This window comes from Trichoderma reesei (assembly GCF_000167675.1).
Source record: "Trichoderma reesei QM6a unplaced genomic scaffold TRIREscaffold_4, whole genome shotgun sequence".
Taxonomy (NCBI): Eukaryota; Fungi; Ascomycota; class Sordariomycetes; order Hypocreales; family Hypocreaceae; genus Trichoderma; species Trichoderma reesei.
Window position 1 is genome coordinate 1793987 of NW_006711151.1, and position 21277 is coordinate 1815263.

At 52.4% G+C, this 21277-nt stretch overlaps 4 protein-coding genes across 4 annotated transcripts; 1 reads left to right on the forward strand and 3 right to left on the reverse strand.

The window, feature by feature from the left end:
• Nucleotides 1-1585: 1585 nt before the first annotated feature.
• TRIREDRAFT_58011 (uncharacterized protein) lies at nucleotides 1586-2661 on the reverse strand (the record flags this gene model as incomplete). Its single annotated transcript, XM_006963461.1, has 4 exons — nucleotides 1586-1713; nucleotides 1778-2217; nucleotides 2284-2491; nucleotides 2571-2661. The coding sequence occupies 4 exons, from the start codon at nucleotides 2659-2661 to the stop codon at nucleotides 1586-1588; spliced, it is 867 nt and encodes a 288-aa protein (XP_006963523.1).
• A 5953-nt stretch (nucleotides 2662-8614) lies between these two features.
• On the forward strand, nucleotides 8615-9210 carry TRIREDRAFT_105206 (uncharacterized protein; the record flags this gene model as incomplete). The annotated part of the gene is made up of 3 exons (XM_006963260.1): nucleotides 8615-8788; nucleotides 9046-9065; nucleotides 9147-9210. The coding sequence occupies 3 exons, from the start codon at nucleotides 8615-8617 to the stop codon at nucleotides 9208-9210; spliced, it is 258 nt and encodes an 85-aa protein (XP_006963322.1).
• Nucleotides 9211-15717: 6507 nt separating this feature from the next.
• On the reverse strand, nucleotides 15718-19580 carry TRIREDRAFT_76191 (uncharacterized protein; the record flags this gene model as incomplete). Its single annotated transcript, XM_006963462.1, has 1 exon — nucleotides 15718-19580. One exon carries the CDS (start codon nucleotides 19578-19580, stop codon nucleotides 15927-15929), a length of 3654 nt encoding a protein of 1217 aa, XP_006963524.1. The 3' UTR covers nucleotides 15718-15926.
• A 585-nt stretch (nucleotides 19581-20165) lies between these two features.
• On the reverse strand, nucleotides 20166-21002 carry TRIREDRAFT_40945 (uncharacterized protein; the record flags this gene model as incomplete). Its single annotated transcript, XM_006963036.1, has 2 exons — nucleotides 20166-20738; nucleotides 20799-21002. Coding segments are annotated over 2 exons (777 nt in total), but the record flags the coding sequence as incomplete, so codon positions are not given.
• Nucleotides 21003-21277: the final 275 nt, after the last annotated feature.

The following is a 21277-nucleotide window of genomic DNA, read 5'->3' on the forward strand; positions in this document are numbered from 1 at the left end:
AAGAGAATCATGTAAACTTGCACCCATCAAAATCAATCAAAATCCTCAAACCCATCATCCATCTTCATCAAACAATATTTCCATCCCTGCCACCATCATTTCAATCATTCCACCTCGCGTACAACGTACATACATACAACGTACGGCACAATACGAATCACACACTCCAGAGTGTCCTGTCCCCCTTCTTCCCCCCCCTTTCCCAGGGATAGCCCAAAGATAGGTAGATGTCGGATTTAGCCTACATTCAGCATGACAGTAATCAATCATACATGCAAAGAGTCCCTCGAGTGTGAGATGGACAGTCTTACTGTACTGCGCATGTAAGCCTCAGGCTAAAGCACTGCCAAATGTCCAAGTGACGCCTCTCCCGTGCTGTGTGTATTGGCGATCGCTACTCGCCGTTGATGCAAAGACCTCCAGTCCAAACGAGACGGGCAGCTCACTCACGTTGGACGCCTCCTGGCCTCCACTCGAGCTCTACCCGCCTCTTTGGGGCATCCACGCCGTGATCGACGCTCGTCATCCGGGAAAGGACTCGGCTGTTCCTCGCCCGGGTTTCCACCTCTCCTGCTCTCCTGCTCTCCTGAGCTCTCCCTGCCTGCTGCTCCTGCTCCAAACAGTCGGCTCCGTCTGCATCATGAGTCGTGTAGAAGCAGTCGACACAAGAGATCATCAGGGACCGCCAGGAACCGTTGAACGCACGGCCGTGCCGCTGCCCAAAATCAAAAGGTACCAGAAAACGAAATGGATTTGAATTTCGTGTATTCAACAAGAGATTCACAGTGCTATCGAACGGGTATATCATCACCGTGAGAAAGGGCCTATTGATACAATGCTAACCCGCCAGGCGAGGCCGCGTGGTTGCCGTCCTTTCCATCCCTCCCACCTATACCTCTTTGTCATGATGATATAAGGCTTCAAGTTGCTTCCTTTCGCAATCAATGGAATCGAGCAAGGCTGAGCGTAACACCGACTTTACGCTGAAAGAAATCCCTTCTGATAGAAACCCTTTGCCCCAAACGCCAGACTGGAAGACCTCGTGTATCCCATCGTTCCAGTCGATTTGCAGTCCTGTAAAGCCACCATGCCAGCTGGCACAAGAATAGAAAGTCCCGACTGAATAGACAAAAGAGAAAAGAAAAACAAAAAGAAAAGAGGAAAAAAGAAAAGAAAAATAGGCATTGCACGCCCATCAAGATATCACCCGGTGTGATCCCCATTCCCAATGCATTGCATCGGTGTCCCTAACCAGTGGGACAAATTTCATGTGCAAATCCACGCCATCTTCATCAAGAGCCCCTGGCCTCTTGAGTCTTTTGATCCCACACCCTCTAATTTAGTGTCATGAGATGAAGTCGTCCGATGATTGTCCCAATTAAAGCAAAGTAAAGGTTGGTCTTTCCAACGACAACCCCTCCCGCAGCCACATCTCATGCAACTTCTATGCTGCTACAGATGATCAATGCGCGGAAGGCGGTAGCCGCCGGAAAGGTAGAATGATGAAGGGTTGGCCCCTTGAGGCCCAAAGTCGTGAAGGTTTTCTAATGATACAACTCAGAATAGAAAAATCGATGGCGGTGATTTAATCTGAGTGATGGTCCTCTGAGCCAGCCTCGGACCGGGCATCGCCTCTGTGGACTTTTCGGTGGCGTCGCAGGTTGGAGACAACGGAGAAGTGGCGTCCACAGCCCTCAACTTCGCAGGCGAATGCTAATAACGACAGTGAGCTTGGGTCTCTTGAGAAGCCTATAGTAAGCATCGGGTAATCACTTACGCTTTTCGCCGGTATGGCTGTACATGTGCGTCTGCAGCGAGCTTGGCCGTGTGAATCGCTTATCGCAGACCTTGCACTTGTGCTTCTTCTGGGTGCTGGACGAGACCTTGGAGCTGAACTGGCCCATCATGGACTGAGGCGCGGGAGGCATCGAGGACATCATTCCCTGAGGTCGAGGGAGCGTTCTCGAACCTACAGATTCAATGTCTGAGCCCGCAGTTGAGTAGTCGGAGACGGAGTCGCCGTAGTAGGAGCTGAAGTTACCGGACGAGGAGATGGAGGAGCTGGTTGAGTGAGTCGACGGGAAGCCGTAGGAGTCCACGGAGGATCGGTCGTTGCGGTTCCCGTAGATGTTTCTCGGCGTCTCTTGGCTCATGGCGAGCATGCCCTGGCTGGCATCAAGGGCTTCGGCGAAGCCTCTTCGGTCATCAGCGTGGACGCTATTGAAATTAAAAGGTCAGCTTGGCTTGGGTCGGAAGTTTCTCCATCTCGTGGAGACAACTCACTGTTGAGAAAACCTCCGCGAGGCATCTGTTTCGTGGCCAAGGGCGCTAAACGCAGGCGGCCGCACAGGAGCTGGTGCGTACCCCAAGGCATCGTAAGGAGTAGCTGAGGGGGGCGCAAAGTGACCGTGGACGGGAGAGGCCGTCGTGGCGTAGGTGGCGTCGGCATAGGCAGCAGACGAGGTCTGCAGGCGGTTCAGGTTGAGTAAATCTGAAAACGAGGTTTGGTGAGCAACTGAAATGATTGACGGCATCACAATGGAAGAGAGAATGGGAGACACAAAACGTACCAGCCGCAGTCGTGTGGACGGGCATTGAAGCGTATGATGATAAAGGAGGTGCGCTGCTGGTAGGGGCACGCGCACTGTGAGACTTGTGCATGAGATTGTGATTGAGAGAAGGCGGCTGCGGACCTCCGACGTAGAGATTGCTTCCGGCCACGGCAGCGGTTTGAGATGGCGAAGGTGAAGAGGACCACGGGTTGGAAAAGGCCGGCGGCTGGCCGTGAGTCGGATAGTCAAAGTTCATGACGGGCCCGAATCGCTGCTGTTGCGGTGCGTCCAGCGTCATTGTCATGATGTGTGTGCAGTGGTGGTTTGCTAGGGATGGAAGATGCTGTGTGTTGGACGATCGACGATGCAGTGCAAGGTGAAATGTCTTGTAAGGGCTCGAGATATTGATTGTGTCTGGCGTGTTGTTCTGTTTCGGCAGTGTCTGAAAAGTGATGAACAGGACTCGGAAGAGAGTCGTCGGTCTTTTCGGGAGATGTGCGTGTGTGAGAGATTGGTGCGTGGCAGAGGGAAAAGAAGGTTTGTTGATCGATGCGGGATCCCGACTAGGAAGATTGCCAAGTCTGTAACACAGTCCAAGAGCCAGAGAAGATCCCGTCTGGAGTTGGGGAGCGGTTTGTCGGGAGGACCAAGGTGGGATCAGCGAAGTCTTAAGTGTGTCCTTGGGGGCCTGTGAATTGACGTGCGTCAGTTTTAGCGGATGGCAGAGGAGGTCCCAGGCTGGTCTGGTGTGACGACTCTGGCTGTGTGGTGCAAAAGTGATCGGCAGGCCAATGTCCCCTTCGCAAAGCCCGAGGCGACAGGGTTGCGTGCGATGAAGTAGGCAGGGTAGGGGAATGCTAAGGCCCTAGGAACAAGAACCGGCCGGGGGGGGGAGGCTGCAGGCTAGTTGAATTAAGTGACGAGCATTTGGGAGAAGCCCACAGGGAACCACCAAAACTCCGTTATGGAGCAGCGCAGAGGCCAAATCGCGGTGGAGAGGATGGAGAAGGCGAAGAGGGGACCCGACAAGAGCAGAGATGCTGGCAGAGATAGGGATGACGAAGGATGCTGGGCGAGGGAGGGACAGCGGCGGCCAGAGGGGAGTAAGAAAAAACAAGTTTGGAGAGTGCTGCTACCTACTCGTGCTTCCTGGTAGGACGAGGACGGGGCTCCAGAATGGGCGCGGAAGCGGACAGGGGAAGACGTCGGTCCAAGTGGGCGAGCAAAGGCGGGTTTGCGGCCAATGCGGTAGTTTGCTGTGTGCCTGGCAGCTGGAGTTTCTTGATGCAGCAGGCCAGGTGAAGGTGATTGATTGTAAGGGTACTGTTGCTGAAGAAGAAAAAAGTCGATGTATCGAAAAGATTTTGCTGTTCTTTTTTCGCTGTGGGTGACGATGATGCTGGTGGAGGGGAGGAAGGGAAGTAAGGTAGGTAGGCAGGTAGGTACCAAGTAAGAGGACGACGAGGAGGCGAAGGAGAACTGCTGGATCTGTACCAATGTACCTTTGGGCACGGTCCGAGGTACCAGATCTCTGGCTGATGTCGAGGTTCCAAGCTGCAGCTGGTCTGTGGCAAGTTTCTGAGACAACGCGCAAGACAGCCAGGTACTTGAGGTTGGTATTTGCCGGGACGGGCGAGGGGGAGGGACCAGCAGGCGCACGATGATGTATGCACTGGGCACAATGGAATGAAGCGAATGCTGGATTCGACGGGGGGCGAAGAGAGGAGATGGATGCCCTGAATTGTTGTCACGAGTAAGGGCAACTTGCAAGTTTCCAAGATGCAGAACAACGGCCTCAGGTACCACCTTACTCCGTACCTTACGCAAGACCAAAAGATGAGGTCGAAAAAGTAGGTACCTACCTACCTAGGTAGGTACAAGGTATAGTAGGTGCCGTTTGTTGCTCAAGAGGGCTTAGCCCAAACCCAGAAGACTGTGCAGGACTGAGTATTGAGTAGGTACCTTACGGCGGCAATTCAAAGAATACCTATAAAGTGATTGGAAGGCACCTGATGTATTGAGGAACACCTTCTCCGTTGCGAGTAGGTACATACACAACATCCGGGCAAGAAGCAGAGGCGGCAAGAGCAAGTTCTGGTAAAGTCGCCTTCCAGTGCGTGTGTGGCCATGGCCAGCAACTACTAGACTAGCAGGAGCCATGATGTCGACAGCGAGACAAGCAAGACAAGCCAGCCAGCCAGCAAGCGTGGATCTGAAAGGGGGGTGGAGATGCAATCTGTGGGCCTGGGAAGGCACGACAGGGGGAGGTGTGGACACACGGGCGGGGTGCGAGAAGGCACGGGCAGGCAGCAAGGCGGCGACGGACATTTGCGAGTTCCGGTACATGCGGAAGTCAGGTCCTGCACCGGTGCGGCCGTGCGGGTGCGGGTAGCGGTACTTTGGTGCCTGTGGCTGGCCGAGCGACTTCAAGGTTTTGGGGCCTTCCGTTGACGTTGGCTTGCTCTTGCTGGTCCCGAATCTGGCTGGACAGCCACCGCTTGCTCTTGCTCTGGCAGCGGCAAACCTAGGTAAGTACCTACTAAGCGGTGGTTATCAGATCCAGATTTTGCGCGCAACTCCATCCTCAAGTCGAGCACATTATCCACTGCGGATTGAACAAGGAAAAAATAAAAAAAAAGAACAAGACCACAGACGATGTGGTACAGTACAAGTGCTTGACCACGTATGAAAAGTGTGGAGTGAAAGCGGCACAGCACTTACGAGGACTGGCAGGGAAACAGAGCTTGAAGGTACTGGAGGTACATGCCCTGCTGGCACGCGCTGCTAGGGTACCTGATGAGGGCCAGTGACAGCTCGCACAGACTCGCACGGTACGAGTGCCAACTGGAACCCAGTGCCAAAACCCGGGACAGGGCAAAAGAGAACGAGGCGCCGCAGGGATCTTGGGAACCAAAAGGTGCGGGTGGAGCAGCAAGCAGGAAAATCTGATGCTTGTTGTTGGATAAGGCTACGGCAGTTTAACCAGGGGCCTGCGACAGGTGTGGGTTGTTGGCCACTGCGGAGAGAATTTGGAGGCGCGCGAAGGAAATTATGCAGGGGGGGGAAGAAAGCAGCCAGCAAGAATGCCGAAAAGCGCAGAGCGTGTGTGTGTGTGTGTGTGCATTGAAGGCACTGTATGATGAGTACGAGTGCCGTTGCAGTACTAGAATCAGCTGGCATCTTTGCTTGTGAGCCTGATGCTGTTCGACGTGAGTTCGCACAAGCAATGCAGCATAAATTCGAGAAGAAACAGACAGACAGCCCCCTATATTCTAGAGGATGCCAAGGGTAAAGTAAATAAAAACATACCTACCTAAACAAGTATACAGGAAATACTGTATGCATTACTCCGTACTGCTGACCGTATCGGATACCTAGGGTGCGCACATGCCGGCTACGGGGGGGTCTGAAAGCTCAATTCGCACCAAACAGAAAGCCATCCGTCCTCGGCTGAGATTCCACCACTCTGTCGACTCGGACTTGTTGAGCAAAGTTCCTCATACGGAGTACGGCGGCTGTACTCCGTACGGACCGCGTGCGGAACACGGAGAGACAGGGATCCAGCCCGGCTCCGGTGGGGTCCAGCTCTCTGGGCCGACGGCCGGGCGTTGACGCAGCTGCAGCCCTGACGTAAATGGCCCCCCCCCTCTATCTCAAGACCGTTGCGGTGCTGGAGAGGCTGGATATTATCATTATTACTCGTTAACACAAGTACAAGGGGAAAACAAAGCACGGCGTCGGCGCCGTCTGGGAAGTGGGTGGGGGGGGAAGCGATATGGAAGGGTTGGGACACAATCTACGGCGTGATGCACGAGACGTCTTGACGAGAGATGATGGATGGGTGGTGATGAGCAGGCGGCATACATACTGTACGTGTAGATGAGACGGAGCTGTAAGGCCCGATGGCGAGATGAAAGCAGGTTGTAAAGTACAAGCGTGTCCCTAGAGGAACGAAGAGGTAACAGCGGGCATATACTTGTACGTATGTTGGTATAGAACAAATTCGCGGTAGGTGGATAAACAGACAGAGATTCAAGCAGAGACGGTCTTCTACCCATCTGTGAGGTAATATTAGTTGATGCCGTTACCATACAGCATCCATCCAACTCTTTGTCAAAAACATCATCATCAAATATAATATAAGACGGCAACATACAATCACACATACGTATGATAAGCTACTACTACCTAGATCCAGCCATCTCAGCAAAAACGGTGAGCGTCATGTTTGCGGGGACCGTGACCTGCGTCTATGACCGTTTCGGTGGATCTCATCACGATAACCTCCCCCCCTCCCATCGATTTCCCACCACACCTGAACACGACTGTAAGTCGACTAGGTAGGTAGCTGACGCTTGCCTGCCTGCTTTTCCCCGCGCCAAGCTCCTCTTTCAGTGCTTCCCAAGCAACGGGATGGCATCGCGGTTGACGACGACGACGAAGACACGACCGGAAGAGTCAATAAGATCCGAAGTGCTCGCCCCCCCCCCCCCCCCCCCTCCTACTCCTGCTCATGCTCATGCCCAAACCGGGCTATCGGATGAAAATGCCCGTCATCGTCATCTCATCTCATGCCGTGTGTGTGTGTGTGTGTGTGTGTGCAGGGCAAAGCGAGAGCCCTTCGTTTGTCCAAGTTTCAAGTTTTTTTCTGCCTCTTCCCTTGCTGCTTTTCGTCATTGTGCGGCAGCTTGGCAGCTTTTGGATCGGATTTTCAGCCTTCCTGGGGAGAAGCATCGTCACAGCTACACTTACACGACACGTGCAAACGACTCGGGGAAGCGCCCATCCCCTTCCCATCTCCGTTTTGCCTCATCTATTATTATTGTCGTATCCGTCCCATATCACCACTGCTCTAGCCCAACGCTGTGTCGCTACACTACGCAATGTCTTGTCTCAAATGCTACAGCCCTTCAGTTTTTGATCCCTCTCTTTTTCTTCCCTTTTCGCCTCACAACACGCAGATGGATTCAACACCCCCCCGCCCACTTGACGCTTCCATTCTGCAGCACCAATCTACAAGCCATGCCTTAGTCCTCACATCCATCCTGCAGTATTACTCCCAAATGTACACAGCATCCAAACCGCCATTCGCTGTGTCGAAGGGTGCATCCAAAAGACGGTTTCAAATCCTTGCTTGAGCGGACCACGCATTCTCGCATCCTCATTCGCACGGAAGCAACCTCGACTGCTTCCCATTCGCCCGCTGTCTGCCCGCCCGCTTCAAGCGCGCAAAGTCCTACATAACAATACGCAACGCTCCATGATACTACCTACTCGTACTAGTAGTAGGTGTGCACAAGTCATTGGATCTCTCAATTACCGTCGACACTGTGCGCTACGGCACTCGCCAGCCAACACAGTGCCCATAGCAGAAACCGATACACCCAAGCCCTGGGCAAAACGGCGTCTCCAAAAAATACGTCACGGCCTGCCGTCCCCCTAACCCTTTTCACTTCTCTCTTCCAAAGAGGCTTGCGTCTTTTTAGGCTTGACGGACAAGTTGGCGCTGGTTGGTGTGTGTGTGTGTGTTCCGGGGAGGGGGAGGGGGGACCTTGTTGCTGCAGGCTTCCGCCGCCGGGAATAAAAATCGCCTACCCAAGCTTTGGCGCCGCCCCCCCTTCTTCCCTTCCCATCCCCATAAATTTGAAGCCGATGTATTACTCGTACGCCTTGTGGAAGAAAGTTTTACGAGATTGCGGTTCAAGATTTCATTTGATGCGGGATGAAGTCGAGCTACGACGAAGAGAGAAGGCGAGTATAGTTGGTGGCAGCGATGGGAGAGTATCACCAGCTGAAACGTCGTACGGAGATGCAAATGTAGGAGCTAAATATAAACATAGCTACGCATTCACGAGGCATCGGTTTGCATGGGGTCAAGCTAAAACCAGCTGTACAAGTACTGCCCGAATGGGAAGTCCGAGCGGTTCAAAAGTTGTTGGCGGACCAAGTGCAGAGGATGGAGAAGTTACATGCACTAGTAGTATGATCGAATCTCTCCTTCAGGAGACATGGCAATGTTATTACAAGCTCAATATCTCTCTCATACCGAAAGGAGAAAAAAAATGAACACGAAGAGCAAGAAGAAATGGAAAAGGAGACGCATACTGTGCTGGTTTTGGCCGTGGTCCTCTGATGACTTGGGCCTCCCTACCGGCCGGTGGCTTCCCGCAATCGGTGTTAACATGGCCGCTCCAGGGATATCTTTGGACCTGCGAACCACAAAAAGCAAAGGGATAGTAAGTGTTCCCGCTAAGCTGGGTCCATCAGGAAGGATCAGAAGAGAAGAGGCAGGGCTCCACCTCTTGCGGCAGCTTGTTCGACCACCCCCCCCGGCCTCGACTAGCTTGTTGCTTGTCTGCCCTTGGCTTTTGTGTCCCCCCGGTCAGTTTGGATGGCTTGTGGCCGGACTATCCTTCATGCCATTACTGTAGAAGCACGAGAAATGTATTTTCTAGAAAAGTTGTGAGAAGGGTCTCCTAAATGCTGAATTGAGCTGTTGGGAATGATTGACGAGTGAGTGTAAGAGGTAGAGGACACGGCCGGGATCAGGTCCATCAAAGATGATGTGAAGTCTTGCTACTGATATTGCCCTAGTTATGCTTCCAGCATGAAGTTATACGGCCGCACTCACACCAAAGCCACCACGGTCAAAGATTGAATTGGAGAATTCATTTAGGCTGCTGCTTCCGTGTCATACGCCATAGCGGTGCTCCTGTAGCACATGCACGACTAAAGGATGTTGAGGCTGCCTCAGCTAAGCTGTACAATGCGTGGAGGAGCCGTACCAATCAAAACCCCGTCTGAAATGGTCATGTTGGCAAGCTGCTCCGTCTTCCCGTTCTTCATGATGTCTTCCACTGTTTCCATTACGGACTAGGAGGGAGCATAGTAATGACGCCAGCATACGGAGTGTCATCTGGCAGCCACGGCACGAGATGCAATCACACAAACGTTTGCATGCCAGGGTTCGCTTTCTGATTTGGGATTCGAGGTGCCATTGCGGCGGAGATGCGTGCTGCGGGTGGAGATGAGGCCAAGCGTGGCAGCATCCCTTTTGGGTCTGCCGGTATTTTACGAGGACGCGAATCAACGTCGACGTCCGTTGCTAGTAATAGTTCTGCTGTAGATATGATACTGACCGTCGTGCCTCTTTCCCCATGTTTTTCTTGTGAATCCCCTCCTCCCTCTTTGCTCACATTCCCATACTATCCGCATTAGACTTATTTCACGGCCTCATTATGGTGTTGTCTCATACAAGTGAGACGCCGAGGAGAATGAGGAGAACAAATGACATGATACGAAGGAGGGGAGAAGCATAGAGAGGAGAAGAATCAGAACGTTATCACACACACACATTTTCCCTCTTGTCCATGAACCGAGGATTTGGGTGCAGAGGCGGTAGGCCGGATTGGGACACATGAAACGCGCCACTCTGGGCTAGGGCTCCCTTTTCTCGCTTTTTTCTCGAAGGGTGTCGATGCTCCATAATTAACGGAATCTTGAACAGAATAAGTGACAAGATTGCGATGGATCTGGTGGTGACGAGGAGGAGCAAAGTCGCTCTGGTTGCCTTTTTGGAGATGCTCCACGGTACGATTGGATCATGAAGATGAAGATGATACTGTAGGAAAGGTTCATGATGGCTTACAGGAGAGACAGATGGTGATCTGAGGTCGAGACGTAGGAGAAGCGTATATACCTACCTTGTATTTCTTCAATGTGAATTGGTAATGCATGAAGCAAAGGGGCCTACGAATGCAAAAACGCCCGTGATGGACTAGCACTCATATTCGTATGTACATGTGAGAACAGGCACGATTCAAGCATCGGATTTACGCGAGATGGCATTTTCAGCCATGGCGCATGCTCCCCTCGAGATTGAAATACTACTACTGGTACTACTACCAGACCAGATACCCGACATGTCTGGCGGCGACGATCGTCCGCGCCAAATACCGGCAGATGCGGGTGCCGGCCGATGCCACTCCGCCAGCCGCATAAGGTACGATGGTGGCATCGGCTTTTGCTTTTCCTGTCCTGATCCTGATCCTGATCCGGATCTTTGATCAAGGTTGACGAACCCGCTATTGATACAGAATACTAGCACGTTTACGAGCATGTGTATGAATTTCTGTCACTACTCGTAGTATCTGCAAAAGGGGGGACATGCGCAAACCCGGCTGATGGTGCAAGTAGTAGGCATGTACTGTATGCTTGGAGATGATGTATGATGTTAGCATTGCGACTTTCGTATTCAAATCTGCAATCCATTCCATTTCATTCACAATTTTACCTTGTGTAACTTCTGCCTCATGAAATTAATACTACTTTTTTTGTTTCTGCTCACGGGATGCTTGCGTTGCCCTCGTGTGGAGCCGGCTGCTAATTAGGGCATTGCCAGCAGCCATTCAGCAGGCCTTGTTCCTTGTCCCCTCGAAATTGCATGGAACATGCCCCCCCGAGATTCGAGGCTGGGGGAACCTAATTAATGAACCCAAGCCAAGTCACACGCCGGCGAGTTTCCCAGGTCGCCGACCAGACAGGATGTGTGGATAGTACTAGTATGCCCTTTTTCATCAGTTCCGTTTCTTCGATCCTGTGAATCGTGCTGGTACAGAGGACGTATGTAGTCGTGCCGCTAGAGAGAGGGATGGTGTGGGTGAATTGAAGCCGTGTTTTCCTCCACAAATGCAGTCGGCGCTGCGTTCAGTCCGCATACTATTACCTAGTAGTATCCCTGTTCCCCTTGCGTGCTTGCTTCGTGGCCATTCACATCAACAGAATTCCGAAGCTCATCCACAGAGGTGCTTTTAGATACAGTAAATGAGCACCCCGTGGCTACTGTGGGAGAAACAAAAGTGCCTGTATCGAAGCAGATGAGATAGCAATAGCCCATCACCCAACACTCTTCGAGCTCACACCGCTCCAGCCTCGACTATCCTCTAGCACATTGATTATGAGACAAGCCATGGCTGGGATTTTCTTTCCAACCTATCATTCTCTGCCAGTATTTCTCCTCTCTGTCCTTTGGGTGGCTAAATAATCAAAGTACCGGCTACATTTCACTCACCAGTCACTCACATCTTGATATTGAAAATCATAGCTTTTCTGGTTCACTCATCTCTTCATTTGTTGTTGGTGCGTCGTTTCAACTTACCCCCAAGCCACTCCCGGCAAACAGGTGATATCAGACGTAAAAAACAACAAGACCGTTGTGTAATTAAAGTTGAGGCCAAGGTGGAGAGATCGGCTCACAGACACGTGCTGAAAAAAGCTTCGTCGCGGCCATGATCTTCAGCTTCTCCTTTTTCTTTTCTCCCCCATTATTTTGTTCTGGATCCCCTTGTTCTCTGCCGCAGAGCCAAGAGAATCCCAACGAGCCGACGGTCAACGACCGGATCTGCTCTCGGCTTTCTGTGTTTGAAAATGTGCGTGTGTGCTTGTGCCCCTTATCCCGGGTATTCGTCACCTTGGGGGACGCAAACCCGAGCCTTGTCCTGCCTGGTCTGGTGTTGTCCATGCTATTTTGCTACATCCATGTATTATCACACATGCCCAACGTGCTACAGATTGAAGCCTGAGAAAGTGATGAGGTTAAGCATGACACTCAGGTAGGTGCTATGAACCTGAATAAGTACGAGTATCGTATAGATACCTATGTTCTTGGAATTTCAGTCCCTTCTTCCTAAGGCCTCATTCTTCTTGGTCGTGACCCTTCGTCTTTCAAGACAGTGCCATTGAACGTCTTGCCTTGTCCACCTTTGTTCTTCCAGCACAGTGCCCATGGACCCTTGAATCGCCACATGCCTCGGCCAACGACCGACTGTTTCACCCAATGACGTCAATAGTCTCCTGCTGCTCTCCCGCTGCCACGCGCCATTCGTCGGCCATAAATACAGTGCGCATCCGGTATTCGTACGCGCAGCAGTCCCACATCTCATGCTGTCGCATGTACTGTGGTACAGTTGTACAGTGCCGTTTGGTCGGTGCCTAGCGCAAGTCGTACTGTATCTCCTGCTACTCAAACATGAACTCAACCAACCTCGGAAGATGTGAGAGAGAACAAGCGGTGGGAGATCTTCAGTACTACCCCGTACAGCTTATACATACTCATGCAATGCTCTAGGATTATTAATATCTTGTCCCGCAAGCAGACAATAAGCCTCGTATGCACAATCCATCACCTTACTTCTCATACTCGGTAGCATCGTTGCTTCATCCTGGCTGGCACTCCGTGTACGATGAGATCACTCTGCATGGGCTGACAGAGGGCCCTCGTAGCGGCCATCACGACTATTCGGTTACATATGGTATGTACGAAGTAAAACGGGCTATTGCTGTATGTACTTGAGAACCACTTGACCCTCGAATACTTCCGTCGGAAAAGGGCAGATTCAGCACACCGTCTTCTCACCGCGACCGATACCGCATTACGACAAGTCAGATTCAACGCGCAAGCATCATCGCCCACTCATCTGTCTTACCGACACAAACACGCCGAGACATGGCGACGCCTCCTTTTTTTTTTTTACTTTTTTTCTTTTCTTTTCTTATTCTTTTCTTGCTCCTCGGGACGGTCATTGCTTCTTTATTACTTTCTTGCTTTCTTTCGCCCCCAAACATTCGGGGTAATACCTGGCCACACTCCCTTGCTCCTCCTGTCTGTTGCCCCAAAGAGCTTTCCATCCTCCCTTGCAAGACGCTTTGACTGGTGATTCCTTTCCCGTCACCGCGGCGTTGGGTTTATGCTGTCCAGGCCAACAAGACATTATGCCAGCTAGATGACGATGCTGTGACACTCAATTTCCACCTGGTCCCCGAGAAAACCAGCGCCCCGGGTTCGGAAAGGCATGGGGATCGGCCAGTTCGTAGGGGGGTTGAACTGAGATATCGTGGTGAGCATGCGATTGGGGTTGGTAAGAGTATTCCGATACTCCCTGGACTAACAGCGCAAAGATGTTTCTACTTCTACGGCTGGTTACCTGAAGGTATTACTAGTACTACCATCCTTGTGTGAATGACGAGTGAGCATTCCAGAGAGCGGACAGGTGTCAGATGCTGTTGGCTCGCGCCTTGTGGAGAGACTGGCCGATGAGGAGAGATACTACTCTTGAACCCTTCCGAGCTTAACCACGAGACGTTCGCCACCGCTCCATGATACAGCCCAGTGGGTGGTGTTTTGTTGCTTCACAAAACAAGTCATTACTTGCACTTGAATGAACAATCATCTCAAGCAAGATGCTGTTGCTCATGGCATCCAGCATTGATCTTTTTCGAGATCATTCCTCCTCCTATCCGAGTCAGCCCCCAACATCTCCCCAGCCTTCCTACTATCACAGCAGGACGGCACAAATCGGACGTCCTAGACCTTGCTTTTCCGCCTTGCTGTTTTCCAACTCTTCTCATTCTCCCTTGTGCAAGCTCAACACTATTACAGCCTGCATGCTTAGCTGCACGTACCGCTTACGAATGCGACGAGGTGCATTCGGTTCCATGCAATGCTCTCCTCCAGCTGCAGACTACTGCACGACGGGCTTTTGAATCACCCATCCTGATGCATGTGCCCGGCAGAGGCCACACACTACATTCAGCTACATATCTCCAGAGAGACGTTGTCATTGGATTGCTTTTGTTTTTCTTCCTTACAACTTTTTTGCTGCTGCCTGGCTTTGTTGAATCCAACTGGTGGTGTCTCACTGTGTGACGGCGTGTCCAGAGCATGTCTCACCTTGCCTTGGTTTCTATTTTGCTTTCTCCTGTTGCAGTGGAAACTTGTCCTTTTGCAGTGCCTGCAGCAGTATTATCCACCAGCTATCGTTCTCTCTTCCTGGTGTATTTTCTTTGATTTTGAAAGGCCGAGACATGGCGGAGAGAAAAGGAGTTCCTCACGCCCTGAATGAGAGACATCGAAGCGTCTTCTCCGGTAAAGCACAGATTCGACACATACATGAGATACCCTACATACAGGACCAAGAGTCGCCAAACAAGGGGGTCCAAGACAAGTCACTGGCATCTAAATGACGTCAAAGCATTCTGTCCCATGTTTCGCCTTGTGTCGCCTTGCTTCAAGCGATACAATGACAAGAGAAGAAGAAAAAAAGGGTGAGGTTGGAGAACAAAGATGAGATTCTCATGTTATGTTTCGTAGAAGAAGATGTCTGTGCTTGTTTCATGATGCGGTTCTTCTCGCCAGAGCCGCAACTTAACAAGCTCCAAATTGCCCGCTTGGCTAAGCGGTATAGCGTGTCACTAGTAATTTCACTTGACATGACAAGGTGATCAGTTCGACTCTGATAGTGGGCAGCTTCATTTTTTTTTTTTGGGCTTCCGAGCCACTCTTCATCTTTTTTGTTTCCTTGCTGGCCGTTTGATCGTCCTTTTGTTCCTTTTTACATCAGATGGAAAGGACTCTTCGTCTCGGATCATACGACTTTGGAGCAGCCTGCCCCCCCCCCCCCCAAACGACCTCTATTCACCGCATCGTGATATCAAGTTCCACCCTTCAACAAGAAAGAGCACAGAGATACAATAGAAGAAATTCCAGTCCTATCTCATCCCCATCCTACCCACCGACTCCATCAAACCCAAACTCATCCCTTGGAATGCTCCCCTGTGGTTTTTGCCGCAGACACAAAAATGACAATCGTAGAGCCTGCCTTGGGATATGAAGCTGTGAGACGAAACGAGGCGAGGCAAGACAAGCCCGTCTCAGCACCTCGAACAAGCAGGGGAGCGAGGGACAAAAAATTGTAGAGAAGAAGAAAGAAAATCTGCCATTCCAGTCAGTGACAAAGCTGTCTCTTCTTCCCCGGAGAAAGGCGAGGCTGTTTCTCGTTGAAACGAGGGTCTACTCCTCTTCATACATGCGAGGGAGACATGTATGATTGGCGAACTTTCCCCATTATTCTGTACGGCCGGCTCGAGGAACACCATCATACCACTGAAACACCATCTCGGCGGTGATAGAATAGGCAACATCGTCTCTCCATCAACAGCTCAGACAAATTCTCCCCAGGAATGGTGTAGCAACTGAACAGGCTCGAACCGAACCCCTACACAGTAGCCCATCGTCAAGGGACGAATACGTACGCATTTTCTAAATCATGCGTTGCCATGTACATGACATCCATGAAGTCATCTCACTGCAAAGACACTGACGAGAATCGAAAAAAGCACACCTTCTTTTCTTTTGGTACTCTAACATGAAAACGCCTGAACGCATGCCACTGTAGTCCTCCCTTGCGCGTTATTAGAAGAAAAGAGAATCAAGTAAAAGCAGAATATCCCCTATCCCAACTGCTATAGCCCCTTATTATACGAAGAAAGTGTTCCCCTTGCCATCTTGTGGTACGTGGCATAGCATGGCATATAAAATCACAAGATAATGGCCAGTTCCGGCCGGTCCATGAGCTCGTCATCCAGGTTGGGATAATACGGCACCATTGCATCGGCCGCAGCGACGTAGGCATCGTTGTACAGTCGCCAGTAGGGCGTCCGCACCTTTCTCGCGGGGTGGAAGAGCCCAGCCCAGACGTAGTTCAGAACCAGGCCAGGACCGGCGGCCACACGAATGGCCTCGATGGCTTCGATGATGCGGTCAATGACGTGAGGGCTGGTCTCGAACAGGTTGGGGTACAGCAGGTTGAGCAGGTGGATCATGGCGTCTTCGCAGCCGAGGCCAACAACACCCAGAGCAATATGCTTGACAACCGATGCGGCCGTCTGTCGATGGACCTGATCTCGATCGGTAAGGGCATCCTCCAGAAGAGGCGTGACGGCGTAGACGTAGTCCTTGGCCATTTCGCCAATGTACTCAAACAGGAAAGACAGTGACTTGAGCACGCCGTTCTGGACGTTGAGCTCAGGCACACGATACTCGTTCATCAAGGCCGGCAGCACAGTGAAGGGGGCACAGGTTTCGGCAACGATACCAATGGCAACGGCCGTGTTGACACGCGACTGTCGCTCCTGCACCCGCAGATTGTTGAGCAGCGTGGCCAAAACATCCTGGGGGCCGATGGCCTTGGCAATGAAGCCAAAGGTGTTGTTTGCCGCTCGTCGAATTCCTTTCTTGTGAGCCTTGAGCATATCAAGCAGCTCAAAGCAAATTCTCATCCACTCTCGGGCGTTGACACTCTCGGGGCCGCGGTCGGCGATACGTCCCACCAAATCAATCGTGTTCTCCTGCACCTTTTCGTGTCGGTTTCGCAGAATGGGGGTCAACCGGGGCAGCAGGTCTTTGATGGGCGGCTGCATCTGGGAGATTCCGACGACGGTGACAATGGATCGCAGGGCTCCTAGGATCGATCCGAGAACCTCGGGGTACTCTTCTCCCAGGTACTCGTACAAGACAATGCCCAACTTGCCCATGAGGGCATCCTCTCCGCACTGCTTCATCACCATGGCGATTCGGGAGATGAGGTCGGCGGCCTGCTGGCGGACAGTGGCAGACTTGTTGTTGAGTCTCCAGAGGATTGTGCTCACGATTTGGGGCAGGTATGGCTTGCAGCGGGTTCCAAGGGCGTTGACCACCGAACCGAAGCCGTTGAGCATGACAATGTCTTCAACGCTCTGTTCTTGGAACGCGTGGAGGATACCGTCAATCAGGCGTTCTTCGAGACGCTCGCCAATGTCCGCGGCACCCAGACTGGCCACGACCTTCTCGACCGTCTCGACAGTCATCTTTCGGTAAGCCTCGCTCTCATCCTTGAGGTTGTTGACAATTCTCTCCAAGATCTCGCTCACGCCAACCTTCTGGCCAATGTCGACTGTCGTCTCGACGACCTGCTTGTAGTTGCGCTTGTCGAGAGCCATTCGCCGGACCCAGAAGCTCTTGAAGAATTCGTCCAGGACATGCTCCTTCAGGTAGCCGGCCGTGACTCCCTCCGTGCCTGCGCATTGAGACACCACCTTCAGTACCACCTTCTTCATCTCTTCGTCTGGCGAGGAAAACTCTCGCAGCAGAATCTCCATGATTTGGCTGGTGTAGTAGTTTGCATACTCTTCGTCCATGAGAGGGATGATGTATCCCACGGCCTTGAGAAAGCCAGCCAGTCCCTTTCCTCGTTGCTTGCGAGCGCCAGTCCACAGCGGGTTGAGGATATCGTCGAAGCTTTCAATACCATACGGGTTCGAGGCCTCGGCAAGGGCAGCAATGGCCAAGCTAGTAACGGTTCTGACCTTTGTCTGCTCATCGCTCAGGTTAGGGGCAATGCAGTCAACCAGACCCTTGAGGTGGGGAAGGACGGCGCATCCCATCAGGATGGGAATCTGCTGAACAATCTTGACTCCGGTGTGCCTGGCTTGCCAGGACTTCTTGCTTCGGCAGACGGCTCTGAGAAAAGGCAGCAGGGCGGGAATGCCAAGGGCAGAGGCCACGACAGCGAACGCTCGGGCAGTCGTGTTACGGACGTATTCATCGACGTGATCAATGTCGGGTCGCATTGTGCTAATCATGGTTGCGAGGCCTGCTGCTTTGCTGAGGTTGGAGATGATTTCACGACCTTCGACTCGGGCGTAGTAGTCCTGGTCAATCAGGAGTGGCTCGATGACGACCAGGATCTTGTGCACATATGGGCGGACCAGGTCGTCCAGCTTGTAGAGAATGCGGTCGATGACCTTGACGAGCAGATGTCGCTCCTGATCCTCCAACGACTTCTCCATCAGCAGTGGGAGAATCTGGTCAAAGAGGGCACCGGCACCAAACTGTCTGGCATTGTCCGTGATTTGTCGAAGGGCCGTCTTTCGCATCGGCGGCGTGCCGTTCTTGATCTTGAGAAGCAGCCTCATGATCTTTCGCTCCTTGAGCTCGTCCACGCTAAGGGCGTTCTCATCAGCGCCGTCTGTGAGCTTGCCAAAGTACGCCATGTCCTCGGGCTTGAAGAACTGCAGATCGCCAACCCCCGGGATCTCAGCTGGCATTGGCTTTCCACCAAGTCTGACTTGGTCAGGGTCCTGCATCATGAAGCCAGTCTGAGGCGCCGGGGTCGCCATCAGCTTGTGAGCCGGAGCCCGGACAGGCTCGTAACCTGGAGGGGGTTCTAGGATCTTGTAGCCTTCCTTTTCGCCAGGCAGGAGCAGATCAAGCTCTTCGTCGCTCAGAGGCATGTTCCGTCCAGAAACGTCGGTGCCAAACGCCGGGGGCATTGGGGCAGCCTGTGATGGGTGCATGGGGGTGGCGAGGCCTTGGTTGCCCATCGGGGTTGCGGAGGGTGCCTGGTCCCATCGCGAGCGCTTCTTGGGAGCTTCCATGGCGCCGGGGGCTGGGGTCTGATCCCAGCGGGAGCGCTTGGACTTGACTTCGGCTCCAGTCTCTTCCTTTGACTCCTCTTCACCAGCAGGCGTTGTCGAGACATCCCATCGCTTCTTACGCTTGCGTACCGACGTGACAGCCTCGGTGGAGCCCGCCTCTGCGTTTTCCTTGTCGCCCTCGGCGAGCGTTGGTTTGAGCTCGTCGTCATTGTTGTTGTTGTTCGTCGCCTTTGCCTGAATAGCCTGCTTCACACGCTGCTCCTCGCGCTCGAGCTCGCGCATCTCCATAATCTCGCGATAGCTGGTTCCATTCTCGGCGGCACCGGCCTGTCGGTTCTCAGCAAAGGGATCGGCTCGGGTCGGCGTGAGCACACGGTTGAACCTTCGCTTCTGATAATCAGTCTCGCGGTCAGTGATGCGTCCGCTCTTCTCGCCCTTGCCGGCCAGGATGTCGTCCTCCTCGACGCCATCGCCGCGGGCAAACTCGTCAATCATCTCGCGCGAGGCTGTGTACTGGCCCACGAGCCTACGCGTGTTGTCGCCATCGGCCATCTCATCGTCATCATCTCCCATCGGCAGAGACGTGTGGTATCCCGCAAACTTATCGCCCCCCTGCGTGTCGTACAGAGCGCTGTCCGCGCTGTCGGTGAGCCGCTGCTTCGTCGAGTCGGTGCGTTGATTCGAGGCTGCCAACGCGCGAGAGCCCTTGGACGAGGCTGCCGCGGCGTTGCGCTCCTGCTGGAGCCGCTTGATGGTCTCGAAATCCGCATCAGACATCTTGGCTCATCGACCTTGCTGCTTCATCCCGGTTCTAACGTGCTTGAAGTGGCTTCAACGAGATCGTTGCGCATGGAGGTGTGCTGCTGCGAAGGCTCTGCTTGCTTTGGATAGGGATTGCAGGCCAAGCTTTGCTGTGAGGCGGCAAAAAGTCTACCGCCAACGGCACATCCCGGCGTTTACCCGACGTGGCGCGATCATGGGAATTCTGCCTAACAACGTGCTTACATAATGCGATGACAATGCAACGACAATTGCTCCATGCTCAGTAATGAGCATCCCCTTCGGTCAAGAAAGCAGCGGAAGGTGATGGAACAGGAAGTATTTGTTCGTAATTAATATTCATTTCAGCAATGTGATTTGACATGTGTATGCGTGAAATGAACATTAAGATTGGATCTATGGCCGAGATCTTGTGCGTCTCCTCTTGACTGTCGCTTCTACCTCTACGATGACTCCCTCCTTGGTCTCCTCCTTCACATGAATCTCTTCCACCTTGACAATTGTTTTCCTTTTCCTTGATGGCCTCACTTGTGCAGCTAGCACATCTTCCTCTTTGATGGGCTCTTCCATCTCCTCGACCTTTTCGACCTTTTCGACTATCATACGGCCTGAAAACTCCCGTAGGTCAGCTGTGAACAAGACGGAATGAGCCCAGCCCGCATATTTGCCCCATATGCTCCTGAAATGATCGCCAATCGCATCATACATGGCCTTGTTGATGGTTTTGGGGCCCTTCTTGCCAAAGCGGTAGTCCCTCTGGGCTATTTGTAGAACGTGCGTATCGACCGGCACTGATTCTCCCCATCCAAGGCCCATCAAGCACACGCAGTCGGCTACCTTTGGGCCTACGCCAGTAAGTGAGAGTAATGCAGTCTGAGCATCTTTGTAGGTGGACTGTGGTCCGTCCGATACTGCAACAGCGTTGAAAGCAGGGAAGTCCGGATTCCGTAATGAGTCAAGCCATGCTGAAGGCTTCTCCTGTGCAATGATGCGCGCCGTTTCTGCAATGTACTTGGCTCGATAGCCAAATCCGAGTTCCCTTAGACGAGCCTCGACCGTCTTGTCTGTGAGAGACTCTGGGGTTGGAAAGTCGTGCATGGCTTCTCCATCTACATGACCGATCAACGGGCCATAGTATTTGCAGAGCTTGTGGGCCTGGAGAGAGCTTGTGTTAGCATAAGCCTTTTCCGGTGATCCTTCTGTGCATCGACTCACCATCTGGGATATTCGAGATATGTTGTTGTTGCTGCTGCATATAAAGCATATCAAAGCCTCCCATGCATCCTGGTTCAGAATTCGGACTCCTGTAAACTGCGGTGCCTTTTTTCGAAAGTTGGGGTCGTCTTTGGACCACTGTCGATACAGCGAAGCAAGATCTATGTTCAGATTGAAGTAGTGACGAAGGAGATCTTCCGTGTCGTCCTTGAACGAGGGTTTCTCTGTATGATGTGCTGGCCATGTTGCCTTGTAGTGCAAGTGAGTCGCATCTTGCTTCAGAGACAATATCCTTCCATGCAAAGTGCAGGTCCTATTCTTCGTTAAACTAAGAAGAACGATAATGAACAAGGACTCTGGAGTGAGACGAACCATTCATCATTGAGTTTCCGCCACCTAAACGACTGGCCGCACCGCAACGTCGTGTCGATGCAGAGCTCTGCCAGGCTGACGGGCAACTTGCGCCAATCACCGATATG